The 16229-nt window shown below is 42.6% G+C and overlaps 1 protein-coding gene and 1 long non-coding RNA gene across 8 annotated transcripts in view; both read left to right on the plus strand.

Moving 5' to 3' along the window:
* Window positions 1–2299: 2299 nt before the first annotated feature.
* On the plus strand, window positions 2300–3556 carry LOC139578051 (uncharacterized). The gene is made up of 2 exons (XR_011675483.1): window positions 2300–2816; window positions 3046–3556. It is a non-coding gene; the product is annotated as an uncharacterized lncRNA (long non-coding RNA).
* A 3841-nt stretch (window positions 3557–7397) lies between these two features.
* rab3il1 (RAB3A interacting protein (rabin3)-like 1) overlaps window positions 7398–16229 on the plus strand; it is a 33471-nt gene continuing 24639 nt past the window's right edge. For 6 of the 7 annotated variants that reach the window (XR_011675484.1, XM_071405217.1, XM_071405219.1 and 3 more), the window contains exons 1-3: window positions 7398–7672; window positions 7893–8425; window positions 8533–8985. Coding sequence is in view for 6 of the 7 variants with exons in the window: in XM_071405217.1 (XP_071261318.1) it covers window positions 8753–8985 (233 nt within the window). In the remaining variant the exon portion in view is untranslated. The remainder of the gene's footprint in view (window positions 7673–7892; window positions 8426–8532; window positions 8986–16229) is intronic. The other variant, XM_071405218.1, reaches the window with a different exon arrangement.

Below are 16229 nucleotides of genomic sequence, written 5' to 3' on the forward strand. Positions count from 1 at the left end.
CAATAACATTTGATTTTAAAATGTTCTACATAAAAATTGTCCTGGGGAGAACCCTCCCAGTTTTAATACATGTACAAAATCATCCTCTTTACCTAAAGGCATGATGAAAGGGGAAGGTAAACTTGGCCCCAGACAATCGATCTGAGGTCGACTTTAAGTTTCAGTCATGGGGATATTTGTTGTTGTTGTTGCTTGAAACCCTGCGGGTGTCTCAACTAACCACAAACGTTATGCTGAATAGTCTTGTAATCTAATTTACATTTGCAATCGAAGGCTAACTCCGCCAAAGCCTATGGGGAAATTATTGTTTTCTTTTGGATAAACACTCAATATAAAGTCTGCGGGTTAACACAGGTTTAGGAGATCTTATAGGTTTTGTTCTATGCGTTTAATATTCATCAGCTAATGTCACTTTTTTGTGAATTTTATGTGCTAGTTTTGATTACATAAAAGCTTCATAATTCATATAGGTCATGTTAACTAACTGATAGTATCTCATAGAACAAAACATATAAGATCTCCTAAGTCTGTGTTAACCTCAGACCTTATTTTGTGTGTTTATCCCAAAACCCCATTCATTTTTTTTTTTTACCCATTAATTTCCCCCATAGGAATGGCTGAAGGAACCAGAGTTAACCAATTTCCAGGTTTTAGGACTACAAGCTGATGAGTTAATATACAGGTAATATACAATTATTCTGCAATTATATACATTTTTCTGCAGATTAAAAAATATATATATAATAATAATAATTTAAAAAAAAGAATTGAGTAAATCTCATGCATGCGAATATAGATTTAATCACCTTACATTTTTGTACCCAGTATACTTTTTAGAGAGCCTCAATGTGAACGTATGACTCTATTGACTTTTGCTGGTATGCATTGTTGACCTCTACATTACGTTTTTATTTATGAATATGGAGGAGTGACTGCTGGACCAATACAAACACGCTTTTGGGACGTGCCAGTGTGGAGGACTTTTATTTTGAAAGGTTCTCTGACTTGTAAGTGATGGCTTCTCCATAGAAACAACTATCCAGTCGACGCAACCTGGTCTCAGAGCATTTTATATTAATCCATATGTAAATGCAAGACACTCCATTTCATATATGTTTCGTATGCTATATATTAAGTTGTCGATATATGTTACCAAATTTGAATAATGTACATTGTTACAAATTTGCAAAATGTACAACATTTTACGAATGTACAATATGTTACGAATTTGCCAAACGTATGGTACTTTGGCCACCTAGATAGAATTTGTAGTTAGCTAGGCTAGTGGTTAGGGTTAAGTTTAGGAGGAAGGTTAAAGGGTAAGGTGAAGAAGTTAGCTAACATGCTAAATAGTTGTAAAGTAGCTCAACAGTAGTAATTAGTTGAAAAGTTGCTAATTGGCTCAAATGCTAAAGTTGTACCCTGATGAGATTCAAACTCCCAACCGTTGGCTTGCTTATAGACATTCAGGGTATACGTCCACCCCGACCAACCACCCTACTTAATTTTATTTTTTTTGTCTTATTGTCCAAAAACAAACAAAAGTGACACTAATAAAGACGGTGAATATGCACACTCACCGGGATATGGCCGACTGGCCTAGTTAAATAAAGGTTAAATGTTCTCCGCTGGTGCCCAATAAAAGAGGCTACTGTTTGCTCAATTAAGTTAAGAAATTCAATAACTAAAAGACAGAATGGAGTCTATTGTAAACTCTTTACAGCAAAATGGCTGTCTGGCGTGTCTCTGCTTTTCACTGACAGGCACAACCGTAACAATTTGGTATTTGCACCGTGCGCTGCGCTTCTCGACTGTAGGCTATGCCATTTAAAACAATCCCGTTTTTTAAAAAGACACTAATGATCCTCTGTGGCCAAGTCATGCTGCAGCCTATTTTGTATTTATTTTTATTTATTTATGTATAGACAGGAGTAAGCTAATTAGGCTATATAATTTTGCCAATTGAATTTACTTTAGGGAAAGCTTAGCTTCCCCTAGCCTTATAGATGCGCCACCTGTACCTTTGTTTAAATGTGGCATAAACACAACCAGTCATGTTTTCATCTGATCGTCAAACAATCACTTAACAAAGGCTCTCCTGTGGGCTACCTGCGCACATTCGTTCACTCCAAAAAATGATTTCAGCATCCAAAACCAGACAGTGCACAGTGCATCTGCAATTGGATGAATGGAAGAGACATCCGTTAAAACACATATCGTGTAATGAAATGCTGCCATTGTCATTGAGGCCTACACTTGTAGCCTTGAATTGGTGCATCATGCAATGTTGTCCACGATCTCGGCCACTCATCTCAGCCTTGAAGTGTTCTCCTCAAACCACAATGCTAAAGTTGGAGCTTATTGGCTTGCAGTCAATACGCACATGTTTTATGCAGCTGACATGTAGTAATGTTAAATAATGGGATATTAGCCTATAGTTTTTTGGGGCGTGTTGTATTAATTGTGATTGGCTCACGTTTTACTGGTACGGCCTACCCCCACTTTCTTTTACCTGGGCGCCAGGGGTGAAAGTAATGTCCCGTGTACACTAACTAGCACGCTGTGAAACACATCTTCCCGTTCATGTTCAATGGAAGGAAAGCGGTGAAAAGTGGAGAGGGCTGGGGTCAGTTGGGCGACACGGACATGGAGTTGGAGGCAGTGAAACCGTTCAACATTTCCCAACTTTATGCAAATCACTGGTGATGACCAATCATATCGAGTGGTTCCCATGATGCATTTGACGCTATGCGACCCATCGCAGGAGACTTTCTAAAGCAAAGATGGCTGACAAAAATACTAGTATGGAAGAAAATGTAGGTCATTAATTATGTCATAACGACTCATGTAAAAAATATATATATATACAGTTGAGAGGAATATGTTAATGTAGAGACAAACGATTATGCATATTTTCTCTTAAGTTCATTTACGAAAAATCGCTATTTAGCAAACTAGCTGACGAGCTAACATTAGGCAGCCTGCTAGCTAGCTTTATGGGGTGTTGTGACATATGACATTGTAATTTGTGTTTTAATGTGTTAGGGATTCCTGAGAGAACCAGTAAACCAGGCTGTCATCATGGGAAACAGTGGATGTAAAGAATCTAGCTAGCTAAAACATTTTTTGCAAATTGGATGTACAATTTTGTTAGCTTGCATTGCTGATATTTCCAATGCAATGCAGCTAATGTAACGTAGCTAGCGAACTATTTTCTTGCTTATTGTGTAGCGGAGGATAAAAAATACCTGTATGCCTATGGATGTGTAGCTAGCTATGTAGCCAATCTGTGTATGGACCCTAAAACGTTTGGTATAAATATTAGTTCAGAACCTATGAACCTCAGCTATCATAGCCAGTTGTATCGACTTCAAAACATTCTGAATGACATTAATGAAGCGTATGGATCGAGTATAATATAACTTTGTGCCAAGGATGCAAGTCCTATATACATGTAGTTATTACCAAGCATGATATCCCCACAGTGCAGCCTGTACATTGGATATATTCACTGATCATGTACTGTACCTTGGCAAATAAAGGTGCTGTTCAGGTATGAATGTCTGTGAGACATTTATTTTTCAGTCATATTCAATACCAGGAGTATCAAACTCTATTCCTTGAATGATGCTGTGTCTGCCTGTATGTATTATACACGTCAACAGTGTTTACCAATCTTGGTCCTGGGATATCAATGGTTACACATTGTAACTATGCAATAGACTAGAAACATGATTTAACTAGTTAAAGGCTGATTTTGTATTTCATATATATATATATATATATATATATATATACATAGAAACAGAATTTTCAAAAACCGAACACTACAATTCCTAAGCATCATGTAAATATTCTAAATCCGGTTAATCTCTAACTCCCTTCATCTGCATTGATCTGAGGACAGGATAGGTGGAGTATTTAATCAAATGAGACTTAATTTCAACCAGTGAAACGCTTTATTGAAAGAAGTTCATTATCCAAGTGTTATAAATACATAATATATGATGTCACCTGTGTAAATGAAGTTACCTGTATATATGAAGTTACCTGTGTATATTTTTATTTATTTAACTAGGCAAGTCAGTTAAGAACAAATTCTTATTTTTAATGACAACCTAGGAACAGTGGGTTGTTCAGGGACAGAACGACAGATGTTTACCTTGTCAGCTCGGGGATTCGATCTTGCAACCTTTCGGTTACTAGTCCAACGCTCTAACCACTAGGCTACCTACCTGCTGAAGGAGCAGTGTAGTGAAGATGATCAGTTCTCTCCACAGCAGCTTGTAGATGCTTCGGTTCCATCGGAGGAGCAGATGAGAGAAGGACCCTATCCCCGCGTCAGCAACCCTCCGCGAGTACGTTACCGTCATCGCTACCAGTCACTGGCTGGTTGGTTGACTGGCTGGCTGGTTGGTTGGCTGACTGGCTGGCTGGCTGGCTGACCGACCAGCTGGCTGGTTGGTTGACTGGCTGGTTGGTTGGTTGGTTGACTAGCTGGCTGGCTGACTGGTTGGTTGGTTGGTTGACTGGCTGGCAGACTGGTTGGTTGGTTGACTAGCTGGCTGGCTTCTTAATCAGAATCAATGTTTCGGGGACAATGTGTCTAGTATTTTGATAACAGACTGTCTGAGCCAGATTCGGGGCGACCTTGGCCGGGACACTGAGAACTTCCCAGTCCCAGGTCTCTCCCTATCTTAGGGGAGGGCAGGAAGACGCTATTCTCACGGACTCCCCTAAACTCTATTGGCGGGCGGATTTGATGGTTTGTGTGGAAGTATGTGTGTCATTATAAATTGATGGTCTTTGTACTGTGTACGGCAGAACGTTCCGTGAATAAACGTTTAACTTTTGTAGACTGGGCCTCTGTCTGTTTTATTTCTATCAGTATCATACAAATTCTGATAGCGCAGACTGAGTAAACAAATTGAATTGGTTAATGAACAGGAGAACTTAATTCTCTTATCAGTATCAAAATGTTCCTACACCTACTGTCACTTTGTCTGTTTCACCAGTCTACTCTCCAAAACACTGACATCATGAGGTCACACATCTACTCAAACACGAACTAACAGGAGAGGTGATTCTTACAGGTTTTATCTCATGGATCCACTATCTGAAGACACGGTGCTATTTAAGGGTAAAGTTCAGCAGAAAGGCAGAGAGAGGAAGTAGGATGTGGTAGTTAACAGAGAGTCATTTCATAGACACTCAGCATCACATACGGAGCTATCCACAATAAATCAGACGCGTCTGGACTAAAGCTTTCCAACTCAATCGAGATCATAATATTCACATCCATTTATCTACATCTTCATAGATTGATTGTATATCATATCTACAATATACTCACTGTGCATCACACACACATTACAGAGAGATGAATAACTCAGTCGAATATGTATTCACTTCCCTTTAGTTATACCCTATTGAATACAAGTTATACAATGATTGATCAGATTGATTGTATGTGATATACTCACTGCGTTAAGGGAAGGTGTGTTGCCAGTCTTGGTAGAGAATGCGGGAGAGGAACGGAGAGGGACTCGTAGACCTCCGAAAGGAGAACGAGGGACTCGTAGACCTGCGAAAGGAGAATGAGGGACTCGTAGACCTCCGAAAGGAGAATGGGGGACTCGTAGACCTCCGAAAGGAGAATGGGGGACTCGTAGACCTCTGGTCACTTGATGTGTTCAGCTGATTCTGCAACAAAGCTTCATTGTAATCTGAGCTAATCTCAAATCTGTGTACAACACAACACACATTAAAACAGTAAATGTTTAAAGTAACACCCACATTTCTATTTTTTTTTAAATGATTCAGTGGTTGACCAGGCTGCAACATATCGCAACCAAGCAAAAACCCGTAACCCAATTATCTTGTAAGATCACATATCAAATGAATATCTCCCCACTTTCCCCTCTTAATTTCTCATGTAAGAGAGTTGACATGGTGACGAGTAACTCTAACCTTACTTGGGACCTGGAGAGTTGCTTTGGGCTTTGGCATAGCGGGCTAACGGACTCTACTACTGATATGGGTTTGAGCCTTGGCCCTCATACACACACAAACACTTATTTTGTTCTTGCATTTGCCACACGTGTTCAACATAATGTGTGTCCTCCAATCTATTCTGAAAGGTAAAGGGTCTATTCTATCCTTGTGACCAGAGGATCTGTCAGAATGGTGGGCTGAGTTCTTCAACACGTATAGCTACATTTTATTTATTTAACTAAGGCAAGTCAGTTAAGAACAATTTCTTATTTACAATGATGGCCTACCCCGGCCAAACCCAGACGACACTGGGCCAATTGTGCGCTGCCCTATGGGACTCCCAATCACGGCCGATTGTGATACAGCCTGGATTCGAACCGGGGTGTTTGTAGTGACGCCTCAAGCACTGAGATGCAGTGCCTTAGACCACTGCGCCACTCGGGAGTCCCATGCTAACCACCAAAACTAATGAATTTATACATTTTATATACAGCAGTATGTGGACACCTCTTCAAATTAGTGGATTTGGCTATTTCAGCTACACCCGCTGCTGACAGGTGTATAAAATCGAGCACACAGTGATGCAATCTCCATAGACAAACATTGGCAGTAGAATGACCCATACTGAAGAGCTCAGTGACTTTCAACGTGGCACCGTCATAGGATGCCACCTTTCCAACAAGTCAGTTCGTCAAATGTCTGCCCTGCTAGAGTTTCCCCGGTCAACTGTAAGTGCTGTTATTGTGAAGTGGAAACGTTTAGGAGCAACAACGGCTCAGCCGCGAAGTGGCAGGCCACACAAGCTCACAGAATGGGACCGCCGAGTGTTGAAGCGGGTAGCGTGTACAAATCGTCTGTCCTCGGTTGCAACACTCAGTACCTAGTTCCAAACTGTCTCTGGGCCCCTTAGTTCCAGTAAAGGGAAATCTTAATATTACAGCATACAATGACATTCTAGACAATTCTGTGCTTCCAACTTTGTGGCAACAGTTTGGGGAAGGCTCTTTCCTCTTTCAGCATGAAAGAGGAAAGAGCCCCCTGTGCACAAAGTGGGATCCATACAGAAATGGTTTGTCGAGATCGGTGTGGATGAACTTGACTGGCCTGCACAGAGCCCTGACCTCAACCCCATCGAACGCCTTTGGGATGAACTGGAATGGCGACTGCGAGCCAGGCCTAATCGCCCAACATCATTGCCCGATTCCACTAATGCTCTTGTGGCTGAATGGAAGCAAGTCCCCACAGCAATGTTCCAACATCTAGTGGAAAGTCTTCCTAGAAGAGTGGAGATTGTTATAGCAGCAAAGGGGGGGGGGGACCAACTCCATATTAATGCCCATGATTTTGGAATGAGATGTTGACGAGCAGGTGTCCACATACTTTTGGTCATGTAGTGTAATTGTGATTCAAACCTCTCCATCGCCACCTGGTGGTAGCAATGCGCATTGCAGGTCAGCAGGAGGCTTGAGGTGTTGGTAATATCAACCGGTTCACTGTGTGTGGATGAAGAGAACAATGACACGAACTGAACAGGAGGTGAACTTCGGACTGTGCTGTTTTTTCTGTCCTCTGCAACTTTCGGGTCGAATGACATAACATGTAACTAAGATTAAGAACATTTTCAGTATTTTGTACAGTATTTTGCCATTCATTGATTACCAAGTTTGGACAATACATGGTGAGTTGCTATACCTTCTGCATTCCATTGTCAAAAGTTTGCAGAGCAGTCCATACTCCGTATAGCCAGTCAATCTGTAAACTTGTCTGAATAAATAACCCATCCTAAACGAATAGGCTTACATGACATAAAAGCGCAATTTGATAAGTATGCCCATTGTTTAGCGTGAATATTTATATTTATATGAAAGAAAATAACACATTAAGTTTAATTTGGCCAGGAGAGGGGCGAGTTGTAGTCCCCGGCAGGAGTGGAGTTTCATTTGACCAGGAGAGGGGCGAGTTGAAGTCCCCGGCAGGAGTGGAGTTTCATTTGACCAGGAGAGGGGCGAGTTGAAGTCCCCGGCAGGAGTGGAGTTTCATTTGACCAGGAGAGGGGCGAGTTGAAGTCCCCGGCAGGAGTGGAGTTTCATTTGGCCAGGAGAGGGGCGAGTTGTAGTCCCCGGCAGGAGTGGAGTTTCATTTGACCAGGAGAGGGGCGAGTTGTTGTCCCCGGCAGGAGTGGAGTTTCATTTGACCAGGAGAGGGGCGAGTTGAAGTCCCCGGCAGGAGTGGAGTTTCATTTGGCCAGGAGAGGGGCGAGTTGTTGTCCCCGGCAGGAGTGGAGTTTAATTTGGCCAGGAGAGGGGCGAGTTGTTGTCCCCGGCAGGAGTGGAGTTTCATTTGACCAGGAGAGGGGCGAGTTGAAGTCCCCGGCAGGAGTGGAGTGCACTGGTCGGTTGATTAAAATGAGGCCTAGGACCTCATTGATTCGGTAGGTTGAAAGTCCACTGAAGTATTTTCTATTCAATTCTATTCTATTCTATTCTAATCTATTATCATGTATTCTATTAATGTTACATGTCTTTTTATGTTTCCCAGGTAGGCATCAGGTAAACAAATGAGGAACCAAGGAAAGTGTATTTCAGACTACTCAAGTGAGGGGTCCTACAACACCAGACACAAGAGGTAAAGTAAAAGAAGATAGAAGAAGGTGGCAGAACTCTTCCCATAATCATGATTTCACAGAAGCCACAGCCTTCACAGTAACTGAAGTGACATTAAAACTGCAGTTGGATTTAGTGACTCTGCCTGGAAAACCATGGATGCGTTTGAGGGTCTCCACAGTGTCCAGCTGTCCTCCTCTCCACCCCTTGCCTCTGCCACCAACCCAGGGTATGAGGTTCTAGTATCCGCCAGATCTGGTATCCAGGTATACTCCAACACCACGTTCTATGGTAAACCCAGTGTTCTAGAGCAGGCCCAGAAGAGAGGGAGAGCCAAATATCACTCCCACCGAGAGGAGACAAAAGAAGAGAGGTGTGAGGTTGGAAGGTAAGACAGACATCATTATGGGTTTGATTTGTTATTGTCCTTCACAGCTGTAGGTTGGTTCCAAGCCTGTAGCTTTTAGGATTGTCTTCATATAACCATAACGAATCTTCATTTTGTACCACATTAATGTCATATGCCAGATATACTGTGAACGCCAATATTCTGTTTGACAATAATGTGTTCTAACAACACCCTAGGGAAATGTTTGGCCATGTTTATTTTTAAACTGGAAACGGGTTGGGATGGGAGGATGCGTGTCATCATGTGACTTACGGCAGATTGACAACACATTCCGTCCTTTTTTACTATCGGAATGAACAGGAATGAAAATAGACTTATCTTGCAACGCATCGCAAACAAAAGTCGTATACGGTGACTCAAAACTTGAGTAACAAAATAACATTCGACTAACTTTATCTAGTTGGATATCTCGATGAAACATTGTAGCCCATTAGCGTTTCGTCAGCATTATTTAATAGTAACATTGTTTTGAAACGATTGCATCCTTCTAAGTGGAATAATATCGTCAGCAAGTTAACGGTTACTGTAACAATTTATGGAATTTATGGAAACATAAACTGATGCCATCGAGGTCACGGCGACGGTACGAGGTGAATCTTCTAGCCGGGTGGTGAGAGGGTAAGGGCGGAGAGCTGGAATGGGAAATCCGGTGAATGTGTGCTGTTCCGATTGACGTAATGGGCATTAGGACAAGTTCAGCCCTCGCATGTTGTGGCGATTCTTAAACGACGGTGTGATGTTTATGATATTATTGTTTTCAATTATATTTTCAGCATAATCATTGATAATGATGCGTGTGTGTGTACTTCTAGACAAACGTGATCAGGACAAATATGCAGACGTTGCATTCATGTTATGAATCACATTATAATCACACATACGATAAGGATCTACAACGGCTGTCAGCCAATTCAGGGCTCGAACCACCCAGTTTATAATAGAGATATATCGTATGTCCTAATTCCTAGTCACTTTACCCTCCTTATACATATCTACCTCTGGATCCAGTATCCTTGGAAGTATGCTACTGGAACTGACCCTTGCTTACTTAAGTGTGTTCTTCTTATTTGTATATCTTGTGTGTTTTTGTTACACCTTGTTTTTCTTCTTCTAGTATTACATTGTTACTGATTACTGCATTTGTAGGGGTTAGAGTTTGCAAGAACGGCATTTCACTGTTACTTGAGATAAACACAGTGTACAAAACATTAAACACCTTCCTAATACTTTAGTCAAATATTATATCTGTTTTGTGCTTCTTGCGGTCCGTTTGCAGTCTACAAAGTATTTGTAATTAGGTTCTGGCACCCTGAACATCGCTCAAAAAATAAATAAAAAATCGTCCCGGGGCTGAATCTAGTTGTTGATCATGGTTACACAGACTATCTGAATTGATCTTGACGCATATCGAGACAACACACACGTGCACACACACTTTCACATTCATAATTTGCTGCTGCTGGACCCTCTGCACACATCGACAACTGACACCCACGAAGCATCGTTACCCTGTTCTTTATTTCTTTATCTTATTAATGTCTATCCTGACGTCTAGTCACTTTACCCTGCCTTCATGTACATGTCTACAGTGCATTCGGAAAGTATTCAGACCCCTTGACTTTTTCCACATTTTGTTAACGTTACAGCCTTATTCTACACGGAATACCCAATAATGACAAAGCAAAAACCCGGAAATATCACATTTACATAAGTATTCAGACCGTTTACTCAATACTTTGTTGAAGCACCTTTGGCAGCGATTACAGCCTCGAGTCTTCTTGGGTATGAGCTACAAGCTTGGCACACCTGCATTTGGGGGAGTTTCTCCCATTCTTCTCTGCAGATCCTCTCAAGCTCTGTCAGGTTGGATTTTGAGCGTCGCTGCACAGCTATTTTCAGGTCTCTCCAGAGATGTTCGATCAGGTTCAAGTCTGTGCTCTGGCTGGGCCAGTCAAGGACATTTAGAGACTTGTCATGAAGCCACTCCTGTGTTGTCTTGGCTGTGTGCTTAGGGATGTTGTCCCAGTCTGCGGTTCTGAGCACTCTGGAGCAGGTTTTCATCAAGGATCTCTCTGTACTTTGCTCTGTTCCTCTTTCCCTCGATCCTGACTAGTCTCCCAGTCCCTGCCACTGAAAAACGTCCCACAGCATGATGCTGCCACCATCATGCTTCACCGTAGGGATGGTGCCAGGTTTCCTCCAGACGTGACGCTTGGCATTCAGGCCAAAGAGTTCAATCTTGGTTTCATCAGACCAGAGAATCTTGTTTCTCATGGTCAGAGAGTGCTTTAGGTGCCTTTTTGGCAAACTCCAAGCGGGCTGTCTTGCCTTTTACTGAGGAGTGGCTTCCATCTGGCCACTCTACCATAAAGGCCTGATTGGTTGAGTGCTTGGTTGAGTGCTGCAGAGATGGTTGTCCTTCTGGAAGGGTCTCCCATCGCCACAGAGGAACTGGAATTCCAGAGGTCACTGTGTTCTTGGGGAGCTTCAATGCTGCAGACATTTTTTGGAACCCTTCCCCTGATCTGTGCCTCGACACAATCCTGTCTCGGACCTCTACGGATAATTCCTTCTACCTCATGGCTTGGTGTTTGTTCTGACATACTGTCAACTGTGGGACCTTATATAGACAGGAAGGGGTCTGAAAACTTTACGAATGCACTGTCTCAAATAACTCGTACCTCTGCACATTGATCTGGTACTGGTACCCCCTGTATATAGCTCCACATTGATCTGGTACTCCCTGTATATAGCTCCACATTGATCTGGTACTCCCTGTATATAGCTCCACATTGATCTGGTACTGGTACTTCCTGTATATAGCTCCACATTGATCTGGTACTCCCTGTATATAGCTCCACATTGATCTGGTACTGGTACTTCCTGTATATAGCTCCACATTGATCTGGTACTCCCTGTATATAGCTCCACATTGATCTGGTACTCCCTGTATATAGCTCCACATTGATCTGGTACTCCCTGTATATAGCTCCACATTGATCTGGTACTCCCTGTATATAGCTCCACATTGATCTGGTACTCCCTGTATACAGTGAGGGAAAAAAGTATTTGATCCCCTGCTGATTTTGTACGTTTGCCCACTGACAAAGAAATTATCATTCTATAATTTTAATGGTAGGTTTATTTGAACAGTGAGAGACAGAATAACAACAAAAATATCCAGAAAAATGCATGTCAAAAATGTTATAAATTGATTTGCATTTTAATGAGGGAAATAAGTATTTGACCCCTTCTCAATCAAAAAGATTTCTGGCTCCCAGGTGTCTTTCATACAGGTAACGAACGGAGATTAGGAGCACACTCTTAAAGGGAGTGCTCCTAATCTCAGTTTCTTACCTGTATAAAAGATACCTGTCCACAGAAGCAATCAATCAATCAGATTCCAAACTCTACACCATGGCCAAGACCAAAGAGCTCTCCAAGGATGTCAGGGACAAGATTGTAGATCTACACAAGGCTGGAATGGGCTACAAGACCATCGCCAAGCAGCTTGGTGAGAAGGTGACAACAGTTTCTGTGATTATTCGCAAATGGAAGAAACACAAAAGAACTGTCAATCTCCCTCAGCCTGGGGCTCCATGCAAGATCTCACCTCGTGGAGTTGCAATGATCATGAGAACGGTGAGGAATCAGCCCAGAACTACACAGAAAGATCTTGTCAATGATCTCAAGGCAGCTGGGACCATAGTCATCAAGAAAACAATTGGTAACACACTATGCCGTGAAGGACTGAAATCCTGCAGCGCCCGCAAGGTCCCCCTGCTCAAGAAAGCACATATACAGTGGGGAGAACAAGTATTTGATACACTGCCGATTTTGCAGGTTTTCCTACTTACAAAGCATGTAGAGGTCTGTCATTTTTATCATAGGTACACTTCAACTGTGAGAGACGGAATCTAAAACAAAAATCCAGAAAATCACATTGTATGATTTTTAAATAATTAATTTGCATTTTATTGCATGACATAAGTATTTGATCACCTACCAACCAGTAAGAATTCCGGCTCTCACAGACCTGTTAGTTTTTCTTTAAGAAGCCCTCCTGTTCTCCACTCATTACCTGTATTAACTGCACCTGTTTGAACTCGTTACCTGTATAAAAGACACCTGTCCACACACTCAATCAAACAGATTCCAACCTCTCCACAATGGCCAAGACCAGAGAGCTGTGTAAGGACATCAGGGATAAAATTGTAGACCTGCACAAGGCTGGGATGGGCTACAGGACAATAGGCAAGCAGCTTGGTGAGAAGGAAACAACTGTTGGCGCAATTATTAGAAAATGGAAGAAGTTCAAGATGACGGTCAATCACCCTCGGTCTGGGGCTCCATGCAAGATTTCACCTCGTGGGGCATCAATGATCATGAGGAAGGTGAGGGATCAGCCCAGAACTACACGGCAGGACCTGGTCAATGACCTGAAGAGAGCTGGGACCACAGTCTCAAAGAAAACCATTAGTAACACACTACGCCGTCATGGATTAAAATCCTGCAGCGCACGCAAGGTCCCCCTGCTTAAGCCAGTGCATGTCCAGGCCCGTCTGAAGTTTGCCAATGACCATCTGGATGATCCAGAGGAGGAATGGGAGAAGGTCATGTGGTCTGATGAGACAAAAATAGAGCTTTTTGGTCTAACTCCACTCGCCGTGTTTGGAGGAAGAAGAAGTATGAGTACAACCCCAAGAACACCATCCCAACCGTGAAGCATGGAGGTGGAAACATCATTCTTTGGGGATGCTTTTCTGCAAAGGGGACAGGACGACTGCACCGTATTGAGGGGAGGATGGATGGGGCCATGTATCGCAAGATCTTGGCCAACAACCTCCTTCCCTCAGTAAGAGCATTGAAGATGGGTCGTGGCTGGGTCTTCCAGCATGACAACGACACGAAGCACACAGCCATGGCAACTAAGGAGTGGCTCCGTAAGAAGCATCTCAAGGTCCTGGAGTGGCCTAGCCAGTCTCCAGACCTGAACCCAATAGAAAATCTTTGGAGGGAGCTGAAAGTCCGTATTGCCCAGCGACAGCCCCGAAACCTGAAGGATCTGGAGAAGATCTGTAGAGAGGAGTGGGCCAAAATCCCTGCTGCAGTGTGTGCAAACCTAGTCAAGAACTACAGGAAACGTATGATCTCTGTAATTGCAAACAAAGGTTTCTGTACCAAATATTAAGTTCTGCTTTTCTGATGTATCAAATACTTATGTCATGCAATAAAATGCAAATTAATTACTTAAAAATCATACAATGTGATTTTCTGGATTTTTGTTTTAGATTCCGTCTCTCATAGTTGAAGTGTACCTATGATAAAAATTACAGACCTCTACATGCTTTGTAAGTAGGAAAACCTGCAAAATCGGCAGTGTATCAAATACTTGTTCTCCCCACTGTACATGCCCGTCTGAAGTTTGCCAATGAACATCTGAATGATTCAGAGGACAACTGGGTGAACGTGTTGTGGTCAGATGAGACCAAAATGGAGTTCTTTGGCATCAACCCAACTTGCCGTGTTTGGAGGAGGAGGAATGCTGCCTATGACCCCAAGAAACCATCCCCACCGTCAAACATGGAGGTGGAAACATTATGCTTTGGGGGTGTTTTTCTGCTAAAGGGACAGGACAACTTCACCGCATCAAAGGGACGATGGACGGGGCCATGTACCGTCAAATCTTGGGTGAAAACCTCCTTCCCTCAGCCAGGGTATTGAAAATGGGTCGTGGATGGGTATTCCAGCATGACAATGACCCAAAACACACGGCCAAGGCAACAAAGGAGTGGCTCAAGAAGAAGCACATTAAGGTCCTGGAGTGGCCTAGCCAGTCTCCAGACCTTAATCCCATAGAAAATCTGTGGAGGGAGCTGAAGGTTCGAGTTGCCAAACGTCAGCCTCGAAACCTTAATGACTTGAAGAAGATCTGCAAAGAGGAGTGGGACAAAATCCCTCCTGAGATGTGTGCAAACCTGGTGGCCAACTACAAGAAACGTCTGACCTCTGTGATTGCCAACAAGGGTTTTGCCACCAAGTACTAAGTCATGTTTTGCAGAGGGGTCAAATACTTATTTCCCTCATTAAAATGCAAATCAATTCATAACATTTTTGACATGCGTTTTTCTGGATTCTTTTGTTGATATTCTGTCTCTCACTGTTCAAATAAACCTACCATTAAAATTATAGACTGATCATTTCTTTGTCAGTGGGCAAACGTACAAAATCAGCAGGGGATCAAATACTTTTTTCCCTCACTGTATAGCTCCACATTGATCTGATACTTCCTGTATATAGCTCCACATTGATCTGATACTTCCTGTATATAGCTCCACATTGATCTGGTACTTCCTGTATATAGCTCCACATTGATCTGGTACTTCCTGTATATAGCTCCACATTGATCTGGTACTTCCTGTATATAGCTCCACATTGATCTGGTACTCCCTGTATATAGCTCCACATTGATCTGGTACTCCCTGTATATAGCTCCACATTGATCTGGTACTCCCTGTATATAGCTCCACATTGATCTGGTACTCCCTGTATATAGCTCCACATTGATCTGGTACTCCCTGTATATAGCTCCACATTGATCGGGTACTGATACTCCCTGTATATAGCTCCACATTGATCGGGTACTGATACTCCCTGTATATAGCTCCACATTGATCGGGTACTGATACTCCCTGTATATAGCTCCACATTGATCTGGTACTGGTACTCCCTATATATAGCTCTACATTGATCTGGTACTCCCTGTATATAGCTCCACATTGATCTGGTACTCCCTGTATATAGCTCCACATTGATCTGGTACTGGTACTTCCTGTATATAGCTCCACATTGATCTGGTACTGGTACTCCCTGTATATAGCTCCACATTGATCTTGTACTCCCTGTATATAGCTTCATTCAGTCTACACCCGTTGTATTCCATGTCACAAACAACATTTGATTTGACAACCAATTTCTTATTATATACCTTTTTAAAAATGTATTTAACTAAGTCAGTTAAGAATAAATTGTTATTTATAATGACGGCCTACCCCGGCCAAACCATAACCCGGACCAAGCGCCGCCCTATGCGACTCCCAATCACGGCCGGTTGTGATACAGCCTGGAATTGAACCAGGATCTGTAGTGACACCTCTAGCACTGAGATGCAGTGCCTTAGACCGCTGCGCCACTCGGGAGCCCCCCCCTATTAACTACCCAAC

This window comes from Salvelinus alpinus, chromosome 6 (genome assembly GCF_045679555.1).
Source record: "Salvelinus alpinus chromosome 6, SLU_Salpinus.1, whole genome shotgun sequence".
Taxonomy (NCBI): domain Eukaryota; kingdom Metazoa; phylum Chordata; class Actinopteri; order Salmoniformes; family Salmonidae; genus Salvelinus; species Salvelinus alpinus.